The 24,629-nt window shown below is 34.7% G+C and overlaps 1 protein-coding gene across 7 annotated transcripts in view; it reads right to left on the bottom strand.

Moving 5' to 3' along the window:
• Nucleotides 1-24,629, bottom strand: part of PCNX1 (pecanex 1) — a 171,938-nt gene that overhangs the window by 43,947 nt on the left and 103,362 nt on the right. For all 7 annotated transcript variants that reach the window (XR_013827110.1, XM_079913211.1, XM_079913210.1 and 4 more), the window contains 12 exons: nucleotides 23,492-23,524; nucleotides 21,768-21,939; nucleotides 21,133-21,243; nucleotides 18,965-19,056; nucleotides 12,358-12,467; nucleotides 11,835-11,940; nucleotides 9,999-10,091; nucleotides 7,104-7,254; nucleotides 5,078-5,219; nucleotides 4,226-4,403; nucleotides 1,602-1,710; nucleotides 628-757 (listed from right to left, as the gene is read on the bottom strand). Coding sequence is in view for 6 of the 7 variants with exons in the window: in XM_079913211.1 (XP_079769337.1) it covers nucleotides 628-757; nucleotides 1,602-1,710; nucleotides 4,226-4,403; nucleotides 5,078-5,219; nucleotides 7,104-7,254; nucleotides 9,999-10,091; nucleotides 11,835-11,940; nucleotides 12,358-12,467; nucleotides 18,965-19,056; nucleotides 21,133-21,243; nucleotides 21,768-21,939; nucleotides 23,492-23,524 (1,427 nt within the window). In the remaining variant the exon portion in view is untranslated. The remainder of the gene's footprint in view (nucleotides 1-627; nucleotides 758-1,601; nucleotides 1,711-4,225; nucleotides 4,404-5,077; nucleotides 5,220-7,103; nucleotides 7,255-9,998; nucleotides 10,092-11,834; nucleotides 11,941-12,357; nucleotides 12,468-18,964; nucleotides 19,057-21,132; nucleotides 21,244-21,767; nucleotides 21,940-23,491; nucleotides 23,525-24,629) is intronic.

Raw genomic sequence — 24,629 nt, forward strand, 5'->3', positions numbered from 1 at the left:
ACATGTTAATACATTTATAAGCCTTTAAAATGTTTAGGCTCCATGATTCAGTAATTCCCCTTTAGATATTTTCTTAAATTAGAAAAAAATTTGGAGATTACATACAAGGATAGTTACTAGGCATCATATTAAACAGCTAACCTAAGGAATTAAGCTTAAATGAAGAAAATACTTTATGTACAAAGATGGTTATTTAAAAACCTATCCTCATGAAAAACTACAAATAACCTATAAAAAGTTTAGCTCTAAAAATAGCTACTTCTTAGAAAACTGTGAGATAACTACTTATGACTGTTACAATGATGTAACAGTGTATAGCATAAAGTTTCAAAGTATTATTAATGTGGAACAATTCTAAGAAATAACATTAAAAGAAAAAAGACAGAAAAATGAATATATTTAACTAGCACTATGTTTTAAAAATCTTATAAATAGAAAAAAAGGTAGAGAAAATAGAGTATCCTCTGACTCTTCCAATTTTATATAATTTTGAAACTTTAAGAATATAAAATTTTAAATATTTCAATAGAAAAAATGTTAACCATGAATAATTTATAACAATGCTGTCAATAGTTTTTCCTAGTAAAAAAGATAAAAACTGGCTTTCAAGTGTTGTTCTTTACTCACTTATAGTCTCTCTCCCAGAATTTCACAGGTCGAACATATGAAGTGATGAATATTGCACTTCCCAGGAAGGGGTTCAGTGGAGTAGAAAAGAAGGCTGATACGGCAGCCTGAACAAACAACATGGCTGAATCTATGGGAAAACTGGTTAAGGACCTTAACATTCATCTGATTGTGCACGCACGTTCACGCACCTGCGCGCACGGCGCACACACACACACACACACACACACACACACACACACACACACCCCTCACAAACACATTGCAATTACAGCAATTAGAAAAATGAGGTTCATCAGAGGAATACAGAAGAAGGTGTCACTGGACAGTATAAGGGGTAGAAGCAGAAAGACACAGCCAGTAAAGTACAGCCTGGCATGATGCTCTGCAGGGACCCAAATAAATATTTGCTAACATGTGTCTGGTAAAATTCCATGTATCACTCTTGGGTAGAGATGGTTTTAATTTTCCAGAAGATAAAAACTAAAATTTAAAGATACAAAAGTCTGCATATCAACATCTACAAGGTCACTAACCTTTATGTTTACTTAGAAAGTACCTTTAAGAAAGGATGAGAATAGAAAATTTTGAACGTAAGCTTAATTACAATCATGTCAATATGGAAAATGTTTTGAATGCTCATTCATTTATAAATATTTCTAAACACATTTTGTATATATTGAAAATTCCTGGACTTTAATACTCACATATATAAACATGAAATTTTTAATCAGCATTACTTAATTATAAAACCTTAATACTTTTCTCATGTTCAGATGATCTGTGGGCCACAGAAGTTAATACAAATTAAACAATCAAAATTGGTATAGGTGTGGGCTCAAAAGACTGTGAATTTTTGATAATTTATCACATGGTAACCTATATTCTATGCCTGTGAAAGGTTATGCCTACAAACCAACATTCTCATCAAGGATATGACTGCCCTTTCTTATCAACTTTTATTAGAAGGATACGGGGCACTGCAAAGGGCTGAGCGAAAGCATGGAAAGCAGAACCCCATGTAATTTGCCATGGAGCAATGTAAGTGTATACAAACTGCAATTTGTAAAGGAGTTCCCAAAGCTGTAGGAGGAAAACAAAAACAATCAGTAAAAAGCTTACCGTCAGATTTTTAAATTAGAAAATGAAAAACTTCTAAAATGATTTTCTTCCAAATAGGGAAATAGCATGGAAATTATTTGCCATTTGCTTCAAAGGAAAAGAAATATCACTGCCAAAACACTGAATGTGTTTTTAAGTAAAGACAGTTAACTGACATACGGATTTGTGTTTTATCAGTTTAAAAATTCTATGCTGTCTATTGGTTCTATTACTACTAACAAGCAAAACCAAAAAAAAAAAATATATATATATATATATATTTTTTATTCTGGCATTTCCCTCAAATTTTAGTGCTTTGTAAAATGAGTAAGTTTTAAATGCAATGTCAAAAGGAATTTGAAAGCAGCCAGGCAGGGGATAAAGTTGTAATTCAGTTGTCACTGTCTGTTTCCTAAGAATTTACTAGTGTGTATTAGGCATCTGTTCATAATCAGAATTGTTATTGCCAATGGAAGCATAATATACATTTTAATCTTATTTCAATTAGGATCTGTTTTGTTGTTGAACATTTCTTCAACACTGAAACAGAACTATTGTGCCCAAAATTGCCTCTGCATGCTAGGCAATGCAAGGCCCCATTCTCAGAACAGATCACAGAATCTTAAAAGCAAGAGGTTCTGACTAATTCAGTGCCATGATTCAGGCACCAAACACCTCACATGTAAATTATTTAGCTGATTTACAAATGAACTTGTTTAATTTCCAATTTAAAAAAGAAATCACAACTTCAACCAATCAGAAAATGCAGATGAATCCCTGCACTCTTTGCCATGACTCAAAATTATGCTGGCAACCCTCGGTACTAATGGGATCAGGATGACAGGAAGTAAAAGCATCATGTATACTGTCAGATACCATCGCAACTGCTTAAAAACAGTGACTCAGAACACTCTTCTGTTTCTAAATGGTAAACAGACTGTACTCAAATTTTGATTGTAATATTAAAGAAAAATGATATGTAATTACATGTTTAAGTAGTTAGTGGGTGAAAATAGCTTTGTATACATTCAGAGCAATTTTTTCTTGAAATATTATTAAGTTGGTGGTACACCTTACAATGATATCTTAAAATAAATATATCTAAAGAGATCCCTTGAATATTACTTGCTTATTATCACTGTTAAGTTCTATGAAGTAACCATATAAAATGCAAACTCCTTGCGGGCAGAGCTTTCTCTGTTTTGTTAACTAACGTAGCCTAAGCATCTAGAATAGTTCTGGAACATGGTACACTCTCAAAAACAATTTGCTTAACAAATGAAAGTATTAAGAAAATCCAAACTAATGCGAGTTAAGTGTAGTGACTATTTCAAGGACTGTTTAGTAAGATTCAATACAATTTCCAATCTAAATATTAAATTTGTGAGAAATCACATGCTTTTTTTATACAGACAATTCTCTGATTAACTTTCTGGCTCCCTCCTTTGATTAATCATGCTCACTAGAAGAGGAAATAAATGATAAAAATGCATACAAATTAGTGATTGAACAAATATAATATTGTGATATTGAGAAGCTATTTAGCATAACATTTAGTACAATATTTAGAAACTATTTCTAAAAGCTTGTTCAGATTAACAGTTTTCATTTTTACTGTCCCCATCCTAGGCCAGACCTCTATCACATCTAAATTACTGTCACAATCTCTTAAGCTGTTCTCCATACCTTTAGGTTCTCTCTTCCCCAATTCATCCCAAATGTGGCTGACCAGGCTAACTTTCCTAAAACTGGGATTTCATTGTGTTTTGTAGCTGCTCATATGCTTCAGCTCTCTGTCACCTATCAAATGGGATAATATATGTCAAAGTCCTTTGTATGTGGTCAGTGTTAACATGAAATCTAAACTACTTAATTTCAAATAATCTGACTACACAACCTATTTCACTTAGAAAGGCAGTGTGGCTCAGTAAGAAGCTTCTTGGAGGCAGAAGATGCAGGCTTTACCATCTCGTTTGTAAAAAGACTACAGGCAACTATCCCATGGGTGATAACAAATTTTAGGAGCATTCTGTAAACGTCAGTATATTCTGCAAATAAACTAGCATCTCACTGCTCCCACATGGCCTCACTGCCCTCAGTCTCCACCATCTTCATTCAGTATCAGGTTATTTCCTCCCTCCATCTATGAAGCAGCCTACAGTTTGGTTCAATTATTACCATGTTTGTTTCTAAAATTATTCAAAACCACACCCCCTTTTGGAAGAACCCATATATTTATATACTTATTAGAGTTCCTCTAATGTTTCCATATAATTTAATCTTACCTTCCTAGCCACGGCAAGAAATATATCTTCTATGGATGACAGTGACTGGCATTGTTTAGGGATTCTAATCCTAAATAACTGGTTGACTGAAGAAAGATACTACTTAAAAGATAATGAAGCAAATTGAAAGCAAGCGTAATCCTCACTAAATGGCATATTACTTAGGGAGACACTTTTTACAGATAAGGATGTTTCCTTCAGTGATAAATTACCTTGTTGAAGAGTATGGACATGAAGAACAGATCCAACAGCATAGTCTCTGAAAAAGCTTCATAGTCAATTTTGAAAAAGAGCACAGTAAAGATGACTGTGACATACTGATATGTAGGGCTGCTGAAAGAGGACCGTAGCAGCTTCAGACCAGCAATGGTGATCATTAAAGCACCTAATCTACAATATAAAGAAAGCACATTCATCAACTGATGACTGAAAACGTTAATCTACAAACTTCAGAAAAATCACCATTTCATTTACTAAACTTAGAATATATATATCAAATTTAAACTTCTAAATATTCCTTTTTAAGCATATGTATCATAATTCTTATCCTTTATATAAATAATCATGTTTAAAAAATAAGTAACACTATTGCAATTCTGACATTTGGTTCTCCAGTTTCTCAGTACTTCTATTGCTTAAACATTAACAGCATTTAGCACATACAAAACATATTAATGCTTACCCAACAACATGTACCTAGTGTAGTGGGTAGGCCTACAGGATGATTGTATAGGCAAGTGAGCACCTAAATGGTCTGATTCACACAGTACACAAAAATAATCATCTCCAAAACTTACCATCTAATATTAAAATTAACCTTATTTAATAAATGTCATCTCATAAAATGTTAGTTTACAATGAGATGTCTGGAGTAGTAATATGCCAAGAGCAGAAACAGATGTTCAGAAAAGGGAAGTCAAAGACAAAATTTCACTTGAATTTTTCACACAGTACTTTGCACCAAAGAGACACTCAATGATTACTTGTTACTAGATCAGTAACTTAAGACATTGCTATGACAGACCCCAACAGTCAAACTTAGATAAGAGGAGTACTGTACTTACTCTGTATCCAGTTTTTTTGGACTAGCAATTGTCTCTGCACTGCTACTAAGTTCATTGAGAACAATCAATGGATAGATGATATTCTTCTCCACAAAAAGAAGCCACACATGAAGTTTCTCAAACCACATCACAGTAGCTGCATCTAACAAGGCAATATTAAGTCAAGAAAACCATGTCATCTAATGCATAAAATAGTCTGGTAATGTGATAAGAAAGGAAAATCTTACCACTCAAATTCAGCTGTACTATAAATAATGTAAGTAATCCAGTATGTCAATCAATAGTCAATTTTATGAATTCTGAGACACATGCAACTTTCCAACTTAGATGTTAAATTTAGATGAACTGAATTTCATTTTAAACTTTTATTCCTGAAATCTCAGTTTTTAACCATAACTTTTTCTTATTTATGCCTATAACTTTTGGAGAAAAGATTAGTGAAGATTATTAGACTGCCCCTTTCCCCAAAAAGAAATAAGTGATCTATTAAATTATCTGTTTTTAAAATCCTTACATACACATACATCTTGTAAGACATACATCTCAGAACAGATATGAAAGTATATGTTTTGGATTCACACACTTCATAAGTGTCATTTTCATTGCCAGTAATATTTTCCCAATACTTTAATATTTAATGTCATTGGGGAAAGTGTCTAGGATAAGCTGAAAGATTTAACATACGGTCCTCCAGCTATCTGAAAATAGTGTCAACCACCTCTAGGAAGTTCTCTAATGAAACAGATTTTTCTTTATAGCTACTACAGTCAACTTTGCTAATGCCTAATACTCTCAATAAGTGAAAAATGTTATGTTGATTCAAAATTTATAAAAATTTAGACTAAATGTTTTGTTAAGATAAAAAACAAACAACATGATCAATGATTTACTTTAATGAAAACTGTTCTTCAAAACAAACCAGATACACCTGCTAACATTTATATATGAAAGCAATTAATCATTAACTATCGAAAATACATCATTCTGAGTTATTTTCCTTATGGTAAGAATAGGCCAGTACAGATTTTTATAGTTTTATGTCATTTCACTACAATCTACACATTAATATTTAATTATCTCCCCAGGATGAAAATAGTGATCAAGATTACAGTACCACGATGACTTAAGCAATTCTGCTAAAAGGCCCAGGAAATACGCTTTGATACTGCAAAGTCAAGTTTGGTATAGAAATCTTTCAAAAGCTTCAGAGTTCTTCTCTAAAGAAGTTAATTCATCTCCAAACAGTTGAGAAATTTACTCTCTATAGTAACTCATTAACTAAAGGGAAAGTCTGAGGAAAAAACATTGGCTTGTTTAATCCCTGGTATGTAATAATGATGACACAGGTATTAACTTTTATTATATCCCTAAAATGAGGAAGTATATTATAGGTCATGGAACCAATGAACCAGACTGATTACTTATAACAGAAAAGTCAGGGTTTAAAGCGACAAGTAAAAAGCTTGCCAAATGGACTGGCCTTCTACCTCTTTTTAGTCATTTTATACTTTATCCCAAATCTGAATGAACAGTAACAATTACAAATGTTTTTCACCTCTTTTCTCTTGATCAACTCTTTATAACCCTCTCTGGTAGGACATAGTGTCACTGGTGGAAACAGGAACGAAGACCTTTCTATTCCCTTTATGCTTTGAGTTAAAAATATATCAAATAGAAGTCTTAAAGAGGATTGAGTTGCCTGCATATTGCAAGGAAGATTGAGGGTAAAGGTAGGGACTGGAAAGAGAAGTCACAGACATACACTGAAGGATTAATCAATGAGAGGTCTGTGAAGAAAAACTTAGAGGAGGAAAGAGCAAGGTTTATTCTGTGGTAAGTTGGCATTTTAGCACTGACATTTATACTTCAACTGAAATGAAAGCAAAAGGTCTGATTCATTAGTGTCAAACCTAAGAAACACAAGCCGAAGTGTTACTTGATGATAGTTACTTAACAGTCACCTGTCAACAAAGTAAAAGAAAAAAATCCATAGTATTGAAAGGAAAAGTGTTAATGAAATACTTACTTCGAACTTCATACTGATTATACTCCACCGTCTTGAGCAGAGGGTGAGAGAAGCAGTGCCACGGTAGCTGCTTCCTAACTTGAGGCAGCACGTAATGGGTTACAAAACCCACGAAGCCGACAAGCGCATACAACACATACTTGAGCGCAGGCTAAAAGGAGGATAAAGTTGAGGACATGAAAAGTGATTCTGAGACCCAAAGGAGAACTTCTAATTTGTCAGTTCAATTTAGTCAACTATAGAATCTAAGAACTAAACATCTGTCTGCAGTTAACATTTCTATATTATGTAATTTTCTGATTAAATCAGCCATAAAAGGTAGTGACTGTTCACGTATTACAGATATTTTAAAATGTGTTAACTACTTTCCTTGGTGTCTCACACTGTCAATGTAATTAGAGTGTGGCCTGAGGTATATTGCTTGCTTCCCTAAGAATGTTCTATGTGACTTGCAGAGCAATGTATTCAATTGTTTTAGCTAGTAGAGATAAAGGACATGAGCTAAATAAAACTGTTAAGTTTGAGTGAAGAGCAAAATAGAATGAGGAAAAAGTTTTTTTTGTGGCTTCACATGGTTTGGAAGAGAGTTCTTATGTATGACTAAATTCACGAAAACCAAGTACCATCACTTCAAGTATTCAAATTAAAAGTCATACGTTTAGAAACTAAAGAGGTTTCCATCGGACCCCTGAAGACCCACTGGACCTCACTCAGCTTGTGAGGTACTCAGGAGTTAATGGTTCAAATTGGAAGAGAAGAAAACAGGCAAAAATGTTAAATTTAAATAATATAACCTTTGCTTCTGGCCAAATGGAATAATAGAGATTTACCCTATTCCACATGAATCAAAATAGAATAAAATATATGAACCAATGGTTTGCAATATACTAGACATAAGGAAATAATGAGTAAACACTGAGAGGAAGAAAACGGATGAGGTAAGTGTCAGGACTGCCCCAGCTTACTGCCCTTAGATACTTTCCAAGTTGCAGTGAAGGGAGGGGAATCCACATGAAGCCTGGTACCTCCTGAGTTGAGGAGACAGAACTAAAAGCCTGGAGACAGCAAAGCAGCTAGTGTTCACCAGAGCTCACCAGAGCAGACAGTGCTCCAAAGAGAAAACTGCATGGAGAGAGAACTTAGAAGATCTGCGGAGTCTCCCTCGAATATTCAGGGGAATCAGCACGTGTGTGTGGGAGAGAACTACATATGCAAAGGGAAGGAACCTCGCCAAGGGATTAGAGAGAAGAGTATCCAGCACTCACACAGGGCTAGGAATAGTGCCTGTTCTCACAAGCCAGGTTGGAAAAACTCAACATTCACAGGGCACTGGTCAGAGTATTCCAAAGCATGTTGCCTCAGTAGGGGGAATATTAGCCCTAAACTAAACAGCCCTAGTCTCAATTAAGCAATCTTAAAAGTTAGATCTGAGGGGATCAAACTGTTAACAAGTAACTTAATAGTGCCAAAAAACAAAGTTCAAGAGTATTTCTAGGAATACAAAAATATCCAATACACAAAAGGCCAACCTTATAATGCGTGACATCCAATCAAAAATTACCATGCATGCAAAGAATCAGGAAACTATGACCCATGGGGAAAAATATCAATTAATCAAAACCAACCCATAAGTGACAGAGAAATTAGAATTATGAGACAAGAACATTAAGAGAGTTAGAAGTGAATTCCATTTGTTCAAAAAAGTGAATAGAGGCATGAGAGATATAAAAAAAGACCTAAAATCCAACTTCTAAAGATGAAACTTGTTAGTTCTGAGACAAAAAATACACTGGATGGGATTAACTGCAGATTACATATTACAGAAGAAAAGATTAGTGAACTTAACAACAAAGCAATAGCAATAGAAAACATTCAAAATTAAACATGTGGTGGTGGGGGGGAAAGAATTTAAAATGAACAAAGCATCAGTGAACTGTGGGACAAATTCAAGAGGCCAAATATACATGTAACTGGAGTCCATGAGTGGGGGTGGGTGGAGGGACAGCAAAAGGAAAAGGGAAAAAACATTTACAGTAATAATGACCAAAATTTTCTAAATCTGATGAAAACTAGACCACAGATGCAATGTACCCCAGACACAAAAACATGAAGAAAACTACATGGAGGTGCATCATAATCAAATTGACACCATGTAGAAATACAGGTCTGCACAAGAGAATGAAGAGCCCCGAGGAAGGTAACCGCATGGCCTGCAGACGCGCAGCACTGTACCGCAGGACCAAGCATCGCCCACACCCGGGCCTGATTTAGAGGACGACGTTCTGGCCTTCCAGTTGTAGTGGAATGAGACTTTGGGGGGTTTAGAAGGATGTGAATCACGGAGGCCAGAGGGCATACGGCGTCAGTCCAGCACGGTTCCTGGTGTTTATGCCTGCTTGTATTCCCCCCCACATTGCAGCAGGGCTGCCCTGTATGACCAATGGATACGGAAGAAGTGGTGGTAGGTATGCCACATCCAGCATCAGTTATAAAAGGCTGGGCCTTCGCTCTTGGGCTTTCTCTCTCTAGGATCACTGGCTCTGGGGGAAACAGGCTGCCATTTTGTGAGGATATTCAGGCAGCCCCTGGTGAGGACCACACGGAGAAGAACTAAGCTCTCTGGCCAACAGTCAGCAAGAAAGTGAGGCCTGCTAACAGCCTCAGCTGATTGCAGCCACATATGACTGCAGCATCATAACACATGCTGAGCTGGGATCATCTGGCTAAGCCACTCCCAGAGTCACGACCCATGAGAAACCATGAGAAAATAAGTATTTGTTGTTAAAACCAAACAAAAAGTCATATATTTCGGCATTATGGACCAACACTACAATCAAATCAGAAGTGAATCCAAAGTTATTTTCCCCGAGTGAAAAGAATAAAATGATTCCTTACCTGCAATACTGTGAACACTGTGCTTACATGAATAGCAAAATACAGCACACCAATTACGATGCACACTACTAGGTCAGACTGTAAACGCTCGCTCTGTGGAACAAAACAGAATTATCTAACATTACACAAAAATTTAAACAAAATCTTTCCTCCCAAGTGGCCAAGCTTAAGAAATAAATTTTCATTGATCCTATTCTGTAGCACTTCTAGGTATTTCTTACACATAATAATTAACTACAATAAGTCTTATTTTCTTCCTCCGTTTCCTCATATTTTGGTTTGATACTGCAATGCCAAGGAAATTAAACTAAGCTTAACTAGTTCCACACACAGTAAACATATCATAACAAAGTCTTTTAGAATGAAGATTTTCCCCCCATTGGTCTGTAAGCTTTACATACAGGAAAAAGAAATGAGATATTTAAGTTCTTTTATAGGGTATATCCTTTTGGATAACAAAGTTATATTTTTATTGGCCTTCTGAAATGTTGAAACTGCATGTATATGTCCTGTTTTACTTATTGAATCTTGTTTTTTTTTTAAAAAAAATTTATTTATTTATTTATTTTTGTCTGCGTTGGCTCTTCATTGCTGCGCGCGGGCTTTCTCTAGTTGGGGGGAGCGGGGACTACTCTTTGTGGCGAGTGCGTGGGCTTCTCATTGCGGTGGCTTCTCTTGTTGCAGAGCATGGGCTCTAGGCACGCGGGCTTCAGTAGTTGTGGCTCGCGGGCTCTAGAGCGCAGGCTCAGTAGTTGTGACGCACGGGCTTAGTTGCTCCGCGGCATGTGGGATCTTCCTGGACCAGGGCTCAAACCCATGTCCCCTGCATTGGCAGGTGGATGCTTAACCACTGCGCCACCAGAGAAGTCCCTACTTACTGACTTTTGGTTCTTTTAGTGGTTGCAGTGAAAACCAGAAACCTCTTGATATCTTTGGTCATCAACTGACCCACAGATTTATGCTTTTAAGCTAATACATTCAGAAATACCCTATTATACTTAACATGAAATGTCCTTTGCTAACATGAAAACTAAAGTCAGAAAAAAACTCTTTAAATTATATCTTGAGGCAGTTTTGTATTTTCCTAAAGTTTTCTGAAGAATATATGAACAGCTTAAGTTCAGTGAAGGTAAATATTAGTCTAATTCAAGACCTATATAAATTCAGTCTTTCATAAATGGAAATATGTAAAATAACTTAGGAAAAAAATGTTTTATGTTTTGTTCCATATGGCAGATATGAATCTGTAGAATTCATTTTTTAAGTAATAACTGAAAGAATGCAGGTAACATTAAAAATTTTTAAATTACTACATCTGCTTGAGTATATGAAATTAGTACAGGTTATTGTTCTCTCCTTCAACCTGGAGAATAAACATACACACACACTTACCCTTGAAAAATAAAACACACTAAAAGACCAGCAGATGACTTATAAAGACAAAGTTTTTATCAACAAAAATAACAACAAAATAAATCTAATTTATGTTAATATTCACCTTTGAAATCCTAGTTTAAATTCAATAGGATTAAGAATTCTATAAACAATGAAATCACTTAATCTCACCTTATCTAAAAATAAATATTTAGCATACTGTTCTACATTGAAACAAACTTTGAGGAATGAGCATTTCTTACATGTTAAAATTTGAAATAAAAACCACCAACCATGTACAACTATATATGTATTTTTCCCCAGTTACTAAAATTGTGTTACCTCAAAAAGTGTTCGTTGTTTTATATAGTTCAGTGTTTATAGTGTTCAGTGTTTTATATAGTTCAATTGAACTATATAAAATTGAAGTCTTTCAGGTGATTTTAAAAAGCTAAAACTTACAACAGAATTTCTAAGTTTTTCAGGCAGTGGATCTTTTACTTCAGACAACGGGTCTTCTGGATTTTTCTCTTCTGTTTTTGGAAAAATCTTGGATTGCACCAAAGAGCTTTACATTAAAAAAAGAGAGAAAATAATTTAAAAATATATTTATAACCTAAAAACCAGTACTTCAAATGGCAAATAAAGTTTATGATAGAAAATGAAGTGATCCAAGTATATTTACTCATTAAGCTTAAGTTTAAGTTGCCATAAATTCTAAAAAGTTTTAGATGCCATAAATAAGCATACAATAAGAATATTTTTATGAAAATATAGTTTTAAATCTTAGGAGAGAAAAAGCTAACAAATACTTTCAGCCAGTGGTAATCAGAATGACCCAAAGTTAATATATTTTGAAATCAAATATAGATAAGTCAATAGCACTTTGACAAGGCATTGGAAAAACAGATTTTGGAAGTTAAGTTTGAAAGAAATGCCAACTTATTTAAATTTCTTTAATTCAGTAACAAGTAATCTCACTTACAAAAGTACAGATGGATCACTGCTTTGTCGACTGAGATGATAGGATACTGCCACTAATAAACCACAAAATATGGAGAAAAGCACTGGAATATGCTGCCCATCCCAAGAATCCTGTTGGGGAAAAAAAGTTTGACAGAACAATATGCTTCTAATTCACAACGTATCACATAATCCTTTTATGTCAGTATTTTGGAGAAAGATAATTAAACAAAACCTTTTCACATGTTATTAATTGCATTTTATTCCACATAAACTTAGATTTATTACTTTCTGATGAACTAGAATCTAACTGCTAGATCATTGTCAGATTTCTTTTGGTACTAAAACTCTATTATACACTAGGAATAATACATTTGTTTCTGATACATGCTGCTGTCAATTTCTTTCGTATTTTAAGTGGTATTAAGTTTACAGTAAACTACGTTCCCTTTTTTGAAAAACAAAATAACTTGGTGTAGCAAACTTCTGTTATATATAATAACGGAGTAGGAAAAGGTAATACATGATACAACACTTCAGGCAAAACAAACTGCTGACATTTGGTATGCTACTTTCTGGATGCCTCTGCTCATATAAAATGCCATTATGTCCTCCAGAGCACTGAATAGGCATCAGTGTTTCTTGAGTGAATAAACTGTATATTCCCAGAAATAAATAATACAAAGCTAGCTTCTAAGGCCAACCAAACATGTGGATGTGGATATGCCATGTCTGCTTTGCTCACTGCAGTATCTCTGGAGTCTACTAGCACAGTACTTGGTATAGGGTAGATAACACTGCTATAAGGAATAGTTAACAGTACTTAAGTATGGCCTGTGAGGTAAGCGCCTTTGTCTTTCTCTGGGGATTCAAGAGGAGAGAATGGCGGAGTGGGTAATCAAATAGTAGTTTATTATACAGCCTGCTTTTTTTTCCCATTTAGTAATAGTCTTGGAAATTGCTCCACATCACAACAGAGACCTTTTTTTTTAATGGCTACATCAAAATCTTATCATCATCATTGTATTACGTGTATCATACTATGTACTGAGCCCCATTCTCAGAGCTTGTAAGTACTTCCTAAATTCTTACAATCATCCTTGGAGATATGTACTATTACCCCCCCAATTTATAGATGAGGAAACTAATGTACAGATGGTTTAAGTAATTTGTCCAGTTAAGTGGTGGAGCCAGGAACTGAACTTCCTTATATGTTTGAATTTACTGAGAAGAAAGTTAAACGATATGTGAAGAGTTTGAGAATGAAAGAGAGATAAATACATAAGAAAACAAAGTAAAGGAGAAAACGAAATGTATGTAGGAATAGCATTTGCACAGTGATAGTAAGGTAAACATACCGGGTGTATGAGGGAGACAAGGAAGGCTGCGTCTAGTAGAAATGTGGGGGGAGAGGTGAAAGAAAGTTAAGCCTACAATTCCATGACGTGCAGTCCATGGATAATGCCTAAACCTTGACAAAATACAAGAAGTGTAAGTTAGTTGCTTAGAGATACGGAAGGAAATACCAAAAGAATCAGTTCAAAGAATTGAAAGTGGTTAACTCTGAGGAAGAAATAACGGGGTAGGGGATTGCTGTCCCTGGCACTAAGTCTTGTAGAAATATTTGACTCTTTAAAAGATAACTATGTCCAACTCTGGTAAAAATGAAAACTGAAAAAAAGATGTGCAGTACAACCACTCTGGAAAACTGGCAATTCAGTTTTAGTTATCTACCCAAGAAACATGAAAACATATATCCACAAAAAAAGACTTGCACAAGAACGTTCATAGCAGCCTTATTCATAATAGCCCTAAATTAGAAACAACCCAGATGTTCATCTCTAAAACAGCAGATAAACTGTGACATATTCATACAATGGAAATAAGGAGGATTTAAAACTAAATGGGATACTTCTCTGCAACAAAAAGGAACAAACTACTGATACACATAATGTAGATGAATCTCAAAAACATAATATGAACAAAACACATCAGTTACAAAAGAGTAACTATGGCATGATTCCATTTTTATGAAGCTCAAGCACCGCAAACCTATAATAAAATAAAAGCGGCTGGGGCAGAGCAACTGGGAAGGAACCAGAGGGAACTTTCTGATGGTGATGACACTATTTTGTATCTTGCTAGGGGTGTATATTACACAGGTATGTGCATTTGTCACAACTTATCAAATTCTGTACTTAAGATAGGTGGAATTCACTGTGTATAAATTTTGCCTCAAAACAAGTTCTGAAAAAAACCCAAAAGATGCTTGCATTTATTTAACAAATGCTTGACACTACTTTTTGTTGCTCTTAGACAAAAAAAGAAATCCTTAAATTGGTCTCAAAATGACTTATTTTATTTACATTAATAATTTAGAATAATAAGCAATACAATGATTAAAAGATGGATTTGTTCTACACACTGTATTGGGTCTGAACGTTTTCACTTCATTACATAATGGCCCAAATTCTGGCGATCTCTTAATAATATGTAAGCATCCAGAAAGTATATACATAAAAAACAGGAGGTACTAAAGTTGTCTTAGAGGAATAATGTTAACTTTTAATAAGCTTTAAAGTTCAAGGAAAAACAAAACGTAAACACAAATAAAGCAGAAATAACAGATGTAAAAGTCTACATTAGTGAATAGATAAAAAAATTAAACCATACCTAAAGGCATGCAATAGTGTTCCCCAATGAGCCTAACTGTCCAGAAGTAACTTCTATCGTCAATTTCTTGTGTATTCTTCCATAAATGCTCTATGTATGCACAAGCCATCAGGTGTGCTTTTTTTAAAAAAGGCACAAAGGAAACATCTATTTTTTGGCATATTGTCTTCCTTTATATTAACACACACACACACACACACACACACACACACACACACACACACACACACAGAGGAATATTATTCAAGCTTAAAAAAAGGAAATTTTGTCACCTGCAACAACATGGATGAAACTGGAGGGCATTATGCTAAGTAAAATAAGCCAGACAGAATGACAAATACTGCACGTTATCACTTATATGTTGGGGGGGAAACGTCAAACTCATAAAAACAGAGAATAGAAAAGTGGTTGTCAGGGACTGGGAGGTGGGGGAAACAGGGAAAGGTTGGTAAAAGGGTACAAACTTTCAGTTATAAGATAAAGTTTAGGTACGGCATGGGCAAATGGGTAAAGAGGGTCAAAAGGCACAAACTTCCAGTTCTGTTTAATATTTATTTATTTATTTATTTGGCTGCATCGGGTCTTAGTTGCAGCATGCGGGATCTTTTTTTAGTTGCGGCACGTGGGATCTAGTTCACTGACCAGGAATCGAACCCGGGTTCCCTGCATTGGGAGCGTGGAGTCTTACCCACGGGACCACCAGGGAAGTCCCAAACTTCCGGTTTTAAGATAAATAAGTTCTGGGGAGGTAACGTACAGCACAGTGACTACAGTTAATAATAATGTATGCATATTTAAAAGGTGCTAAGAGAACACATCTTAAAAGTTCTCAACACAAGAAAAAATATTTGTAACTATGTATGGTGACAGCTGTTAACTGGATTTATTGTGGTGCTCGTCTTGCAATATATACAAATATTGAATCATTAGCTGAAACTAATATAATGTATATGTCAATTATACCTCAATAAAAATTAAAATAATAAACTTAGAAATTTTTTTTAAAAGATGAATAAGTTCTGAGGAGCTAATATGTAACACAGTGACTATAGTTGATAACACTGAATTGTAGAACTGAAATTTGCTAAGAGTAGAATTTAAATGTGCTCACCAAAAAAAAGAGGTAAATATGTGAGGTGATAAATGTGTTAACTTGTCAGGAGGAATCCTTTCACAACGCATACGTATATCAAATCATCATACTGTACACTTTAAATATCTTACATTTTTGTCAATTACATTTCAATACAGCTTGATAAAAAAGAAACAAATTGTATGTCTTGGAAATCATTCCACATTTGCAGATAAAAAGTCTATTTTGGGACTTTCCTGGTGGTCCAGTGGCTAAGACTCTGACTAGTCTAGGACTGAACTAGGAGTTCACATGCTGCAATTAAAAGATCCTGCATGCCACAATGAAGATCTTACATGCAGCAATGAAGATCCCGTGTGCCACAACTAAGACCCAGTGCAGCCAAATAAATAAATAAATAGGATAGATAGATACATAAATAATTTTAAAGTCTGTTTTTATTCTTTTTCGTGGCTGTATAGTATTCCAGTGTAAGGCTATACCATATTTGATTTAAACAGTCACAAACAACAAATACTAGGTCGTTTACAGTTTTTGCTGTTACAAACACTGCTATGATGAAATCTCTGCACATAGTCTTTGCTCATTTATATAAGTACATCTGCACATTTATTCTATTACAATGGGGAATGCCTAAAACTAAAATAGTCTAATGTAAATGCCATGGCCAAGAAGGAAGGAAAATAAAAACATATCCCCCTGCCTGTCTTAGGACACAAGTTTCTAGCTGGCAGTTTTACAATTGCTGCTCTTCTGCTATGTAATTATAGTTAAATAGGCCTTTAGAAAATTAGAAAACTTACTGCATTGTTAACTTCTATGACTGCAACTTTCAAATAATGACCCACTTTCCAAAACATGTTCTCCAAACATAGATCTAAAACCTTTATACCAGGATGGTTTATAGGTAGTGTAGCTGGGAGAAGCTTGGATTTGGATCTCATTACCTCCAGTTCCTTCCTGGGCTTAATGTCATCAAGTATCTCCCTCTCTGATCAATTTTCCATCTCCCATTTTAAATGCAATCAAGGCTCAGATCTTTTTTAAAAAACAAAACCCAGAAAACAATCCTCATCGTGTGCACAGGTTTCCCGACTATATTCTAGAGAGAGTAGAATACGTTTCCTTAATATCTATACAGACCTAAACTTATATTAATCTAGCTTCCTCAGCCAAAACACCAAAAAAGCTGTTTTGTTAAAGTCACCAATATCCTATTAACTGCCAAATTCAATAAATTTTTTTTCACACTGTATTGCTTCTGAAGTTTCCTTTGTTGGATTCTGTTCCATCTACTGCTTAAATATTGGCATCTCCCAGTGTTCTATCTGCATCCTGCCAACCCAGGCTAGCAGTCTTTTTCTTATACTTTGTTGATGAATTCTAAATCTTTTCATCATTACTGCAAATAACTACCCACTATGTATCTCTGGATACCCCATTAATGCCAACAAATAAAAGTGTCCAAATGTAAACAATCACCTTCCCCAGTAAACTCAAAGATTTCCAATCATGTGCATTAATATCACCATCTAACCAGATGTTCAAGCCAGCCCCTACCCAGAAGTCATCCTGGATCCTACTCTGGCTCTTTTCATCCACAGAGTTCCCAAATATATTCACTGAATCCAATTTTCATTAAGTCCCTTATAATTAAGACGGCAGCACAAGAGTCACCCTACTTCTGATACTTCCTGCTTATATTTCAGTCTCCTTCACACTGGGGACCAAGTAATCTTTCTAAAATGCAACACTGATCATTTCCTTGCCTTACCTCGAATATTTGGTGGTCTTCCATCTCCACCCAATACGTTCAGGATAAAAGATATTTCATAATCCAGCCGTTGCTTACCTTTCCAGCCTTACTGTAGGCCATCTTTCCTCATGTACCCAAATTTCCAGCAATTCCAAATTATTTGCTGTTTCCTGTACATAACACACTTTCTTTACAACTCCATGGCTCTTCATCCCTTGTTTCAACTAGCTATTTCCTATTGTTCTTCAAATTTTGGTTAAAAAACCACCCCCTAGGAAAATCATCTTTAATCCCTTTAGGCTGAACAGGGTAATATCTTAATTCGTATACCTGTAACACTCTGTTTTCACAGCCTTCATCACCCTCTATTAAGAGCATCGACTGACTTGTTAATCACAGTTAACATATAGGCAAATTAAAAGCAGAACTAGGCACACAGTAAGCACAGTAAATGCTACTGAATAAGTGAAGCAAGGAAGGATGCTATGAGTCACTTTTCATAGCCCTTTCAACCCCATCGTTCTCTGATTATCTTGTATTAATCATAAAAAAATAAAATACCAGGAGCTGAGAGCTGTTTATGAGAAATCTAAAATTTTTACAGTTATAATTTGGTGACAATTGTTTTAAGATGGAACTAATAAGGCTCGTCCAGATTCTTCTAAACCAATAATGACATTAAATTTCAGTGTGTTAATTTTTGCTAGACTGTATTTTAAATTGCAGTCCTTGAACAACTTCTCCTAAGTTTTAAAAAATCTTGATGTGAAGAGTAGTTACATATATTCTTAAGTAGAAACCTAAAATTAATTTCATATTCTGTTATTACTATGCCCACCTCTATCCCAGACCAGCCGAGTTTTTACTAATCTGTTTCTAATATTAACCTATGATTACTACATGGAAAAGGATTTTCCTTTAGTAATGATTAACTATGAAATTGCTTTCAAATTCAAACTAAATGAGAATAAGAATAATGCTCAACATAGGAAGACCATGAAAATTAATGCTGAAGAGATACCAGGAAAAAACTCATTAGTTAATTTAAAACAATCTTAATATAGAAAAGTAGCCTTAAAGACACAACATACTACATGTATTGCTCACCTTTAAGGCGCCGTAACACAATCCGTATAGTAAGGCTACTGCCACAATGCTACAGATGAAACTGTAAAGTGCTGCAAGCAGGCTTGTAGTGGCTAGACAGGAAAGGGAAAATGAAATCAACATTTATAAACATTTATGGAGAAAACATACTTTAAAAGGTCACTGAAAAGTATTTAAAATGGTATGCTATTAACTATAACTAAATATCTACTTGTTAGATTTATAAAACTTCAGTTTCTTCATCCTATCCTTTCAAAAAATTCTGAGGACTTTCCTGGTGGCACAGTGGTTAAGATTCCGCCTGCCAATGCAGCAGACACGGGTTTGAGCCTTGGTTCGGGAAGACCCCACATGCCACGGAGCAACTAAGCCCATGTGCCACAACTACTGAGCCTGCGCTCTAGAGCCCGCGAGCCACAACTACTGAGCCCATGTGCCACAACTACTGAAGCCCATGTGCCTAGAGCCCATGCTCCACAACAAGAGAAGCCACCGCAATGAGAAGCACGCGCACCACAACGAAAAGTAGCCCCCCGCTCACCACAACTAGAGAAAGCCCGCGCGCAGCAACGAAGACCCAGCGCAGCCAAAAATAAAATAAATAAATTTATATAAAAAAAAACTGAAACGACAAAGGTTTACTATCAACAATTTCTGATACAAGGTAAAATATATTCCCCTTGGAAGTAATAAACATTTATCTACAGCAGAAAAAAACTGTACCTATATTATGCTTCAAGAATATATCTTATTATTTATAAAAGTATGGGAAAACGAAGCTTGCAGAGCCTGAAAAGAAGCTAGAAATGTATTATGTAGACTGTCTATGTAAACAGAACTTGTGTTACCCACAGAAATAAATGTATATTCCCATGTGTTAATCAATTCTCACAAAAGAGTAATGATCTAACTGCTAACAATAACAAAAAATAGATCTAATGGGATTACTAATAATAAGGAATAGAGGATGGCTAAGATAACAGACTTTAATAGTAATTTTATATGGTGACCATAAAAGAACTCTACAAGAAAAATTTTTCTTTAGGAGATATTAAAAACCTAACACCTTGCACAAGTTTGTAAATTATGACAAAGCCCACTATTATAAATTACCTACACTAAACCTTCTGCATAGTATTTAGATTAATATAGCACCTATAATAGTCCCCTAAATACTGAAATTGTTTTCTACCCATTAAGCTATGCTGAAGCCCAGCCCAGTCTTAATTCACACCCCTTCAAATTTTCAAAACAATAAAAATGCTCTAGATACATAGTGACATAGAAGAAGCTTAGCTTCTATTTAAAATTTAAACCATAATATCAACATTTTATCAGTAGAGATAATTTCAATGCATATACTTGGAAGATGTGGACTGCAAATGTGAAGTATAGATAGAAATAAACTATAAAGTTCAGTCATTTCTTTCCCTTTCATATTTTTTTCTATAGTTGTACACTCATCTTTCAATAAGATGTTAGATGGTTAAACTTTATAAATAAGGGTATATTTTAACCATGGTGGCTGCCCAAAGTGTAATTTTCAAGTTCTGCAAAACATTATTCCAGGGTAATTTTGGTATAGTCTTACTTATTTTGAAAATAAAATGTACATGTAACAGGGAATACATTTCTAAGAATATCAATTCATATCCACATATCCTACTCTAAAAACAGAGATATTTCTAAAAATTTTATTCAGTAAAATGCTTTTACTAAAAGCATTCTGGTTTTGGTGTTCCCATTCTAAAGATAAAATAAAGCTCTGGAACCAAATATATAGACTATCAAATGCATACACTAGTTCAAAATCTAAATATAATGCCATGTATCAGAGCTCAATCTATTTGATCTTCTATAAATATTTCGTTAAGTCTATTCAGGTTCCATGTAAACTCACTATAACTTTTACTTTAAGATGACAGTATTTTACCACTTACAAATCAACTCCATTATCCCTGGATCTTTCCCTAAAGTAGCAGCCTTGACTATTTTTTCCTATCTACAAATTAATTCCTGTTCTGTCTGTAATTATTAAATAAGTGCCTTTTTCTTTCTAATTACAATTCTAAAATAAAAACCGGAAAAGTAATTTAATGTTCAGTTTATTACTTAGTGATCTGTAAAAGTAATACTGTAAACTGTAATTTTTATAAAGAAGTACTCACCATTACCACCAAAGATATGGATATCCAATTGTTCACAAAGGTACATTACAAATGTATTCACCTGAGGCAGGAGACCAATGAAAAATACTATTGGGAAACAGAGTGTAAACACTATAGAAGGAAAGAAAAGCAAGTTAAAAACAGTATATCACATCCATCTTTTTGTTCATCTAAGATCATAAAATAAATGATAAAAAGAAACCCAAAATTAATATAAATTACTACGCTAGTTTCTTAAAGTTGCTTAAAACTACAAACCAAATTTCTTAAAATGTACCATTTTAAATTATTTCTCTCTAGATAACTGCCTGAATATTAAATAATCTTTCCAACTATAAACAACAGCTTTTAAAATTAATTCAACTGTTTTCACATAATAGGAACCTGAGATCCAAAGGAAATCTTTCATTCCATCTGCTTCAACAACAGAAGAATTACCATAATATTTGTTCATCATTAGCTTTTTTCATTCCTAACAGCCCTATAGTTTTGTTCCTCACTGAGAGGATGGCAATAAACAGCAAAATAAACCCAGTAAAACTATTTTTATCTATATAATTGATCTATTTATCAGTGAATGGTTTGTATACAAATAAATTAACATTAAGATCTAAGATACTTTAAAGATGACTCACCTATAACTAAATCCCTGGCTGATACAAGCACCAGCGGATTGGTGAAAGTTATTCCGTATAATTTGAACTTGGTTGTAGTAAGGTTTCTACTACCATAATCCAAGAGCCAAATAAGACCACAACACAAACAGAAATAAACTGGTCTACTGTAGGCAATGATACGATTATGACCCTGAAAATGATATTAAAAAAGAAGTCAGTTTATTTAATTTGAAGTGTCACAACTAGCTACTGAGATCTTTGATGGCTTATATTCTAAGGATTCAAAATGCTTCCATATGGAGGTCAGATTTCTGACTGTGGCAGAAGGGAATTACAAATAAGGATAGGAGGAAGAACAGAATAAACCCCATGATAATTGATTGAAATTAAGTCTCAGTATGAACTCAGTATTTTTAATATCCATATAAATAGATAGGTATAAGAATAAATGTGTGTATATACATGTATGTGTGTATGTTAAGTGTATACATGTATTTTTCTAGCTTTATCCACTGAGAGGACCTAGAAGCAATGACATTCTAGCAATAAAGATTACTAGCATCCAGCTCTTAGTTTATAAATAACATTATCCACTAAAAAGAACTAAGGATCCACAGAGAAAAGGCTGGTTTCAGGCTAGGGTCGGGAAAGTATAAGATGAGCTTGGAACAAATAATTGTGCCCAAAAGGAAGAAAGTACTTTTAAAATGATGAAGGTATGTCAAAAGGACACAGAAGGCAGCTTGATGGGCTCCCAATGGCCAAATCAGGAACAATTTGAGCATCAAAATAATGATAGTAACATTATTGTCCATTTAATAAAATAAGAATCCATGAATCCACACCAATACAAACAAAAAGGGAAAGTTCTTACAGTAAAAAGTCAACTTATAAATGTAGAAGGTCTGATGGAACTAAAAAAATCCCTATTTGGCAACCATCAAATGATAACTGATTCAGGCAAGAAACATCAATAGATACTAAAAACAACTGGGCAGAGGTTTGCAGGGCAACAGGACATATACACAATCTCAAAGTATCTCCTATGGTATACTTATTAACTACAAGAGAAAAATGGTAACATTTCAGTAGAGTATTGGTTCTCAAGGGAGAACCCCTTGCCCCCCAGGGAACATATGGCAATGTCTGAAGACATTGTGGTTGTCACAGTTGGGGTGAGGGTGCTATTGGCATCTAATGGGTAGAAGTCAGAGATAATGCTAAACAGCCTACAATGCACAGGACAGATCCTCCCCACCCCCAACTTTCAACAAAGAATTATCCAGCCCAAAATGTTAACATTGCAGTGTTTCAAAAACACTGCATACACTACCCTTAGCCAAAAAATCAAAGTTAACATCACCAGTAAAAGCATAAATTGACATTATGTGCGTCTGGATATGATGAGTTAGGAAGAACACAGCATTTTTGTAATATTCCTACCAAAAAAGCACAGCCTGTATCTAATAAAGAAGAAATATCAGACAAAGTCAAATTGAAGATTGTCTGTCTACAAAATTACTGGCCTGTACCCATTAAAAATGTCAATATTGTGTGAGACAAATACTGAGGAACTGCTCTAGATTAAAGGAGGCTAAAAAGAACAAATGCACCATCAGGGACTTTCTACTGCCAGTGAGAAAATAATAACATAAATCTTAGTTCAGTCTGACATATGACCAAAAAAAGGCTTTGAGGAATGTTAAGGAAACACAAGTTACAGGTGTATTAGAGTGACTTACATGTCTGGGAGAAGAAGAATCTGGTTGGACACTCTAAAAAAGAAACAGACAGATTATACTACTGAAGACCTGGTAATTTTACATTAACTTCCAAAATGCCCAAAATAATTTCAAGTAAATATCCCATAGCTAAGAAATGACCTACATTAATTCTGTTGAAACATCAACAGAAGACAAAACATCAGCTCCAGATACTGAGGTCACTGATATTAAAACATCTCAAATCTTTCCTAACTCTTACACTGACTATGATTAATTAATAATCTGCATCTAGCTTAATGTTTCTGAAGTGGCAAATAGCAGACAGATCCATCCCACTACTTGGCTCATTCCAACACCTAAGTACAGTTAAGGTAGAATGCTTTCTCACAGCAACATCACTCCATTCAGGAAATGCACAAAATATGGGTTAGCTTAAAAGAAGGATTCCAGTTCTGCCCACAAATTCCAAACTTACTAAACAATTCAATGGTAGTTGTGTTAAATATATTCTCTACATTTTCACATCAAACTCATCAAATTAGTTAAGCTGTATCCTTCTAAGAGACTTTAACAACTTTCCATAAAAATGTTCAAAATGTATAGTGCAGCTACCTCCCAAATCATGACTTTTCTCCAAAGTTGCTGTTCATTTTCAATAGCATACCAAACAGTTTCACTAGGATGGTCTATCACCAACCTACAAGTCTACATTGGACTAAACTCACTGAGTTTGGCATGTGGCCCCTGGCTGGATACGAGACCAGACAATCTTTAAACTCTTTCAATTTGAACATCTATCCTCCTAAAGCTCTGTTCCCGCCTTTCTTATTTCTGTTTATGATATTACTATTCTTCTAGTCAACTGGATTTTAAAAATCTGAAATAGTTTTAAAAATCTCAGTCATCCTTTGCCTTTTCCATATCTAACCATATTAAGCAGTGGACAAAATTAACAGGATAAGGGACATTGGATCCAGGGAATGAATTTAAATGGCTTGGGGCAATAAAGGGATGGATTAAGGGGAACTGAAATGAAAAGCAAGAAGAAAGGCCAGAAATTGTAACACAGAATCACCAAATTTAATCAGAGGGACTTAGTCACTGTCATTAGAGGTGAAGAAGAAGGAGCAGAGGCTCTAAGATCTGGGTTGGTATA

The sequence above is a fragment of the Stenella coeruleoalba genome (genome assembly GCF_951394435.1).
Source record: "Stenella coeruleoalba genome assembly, chromosome: 2".
NCBI lineage: Eukaryota > Metazoa > Chordata > Mammalia > Artiodactyla > Delphinidae > Stenella > Stenella coeruleoalba.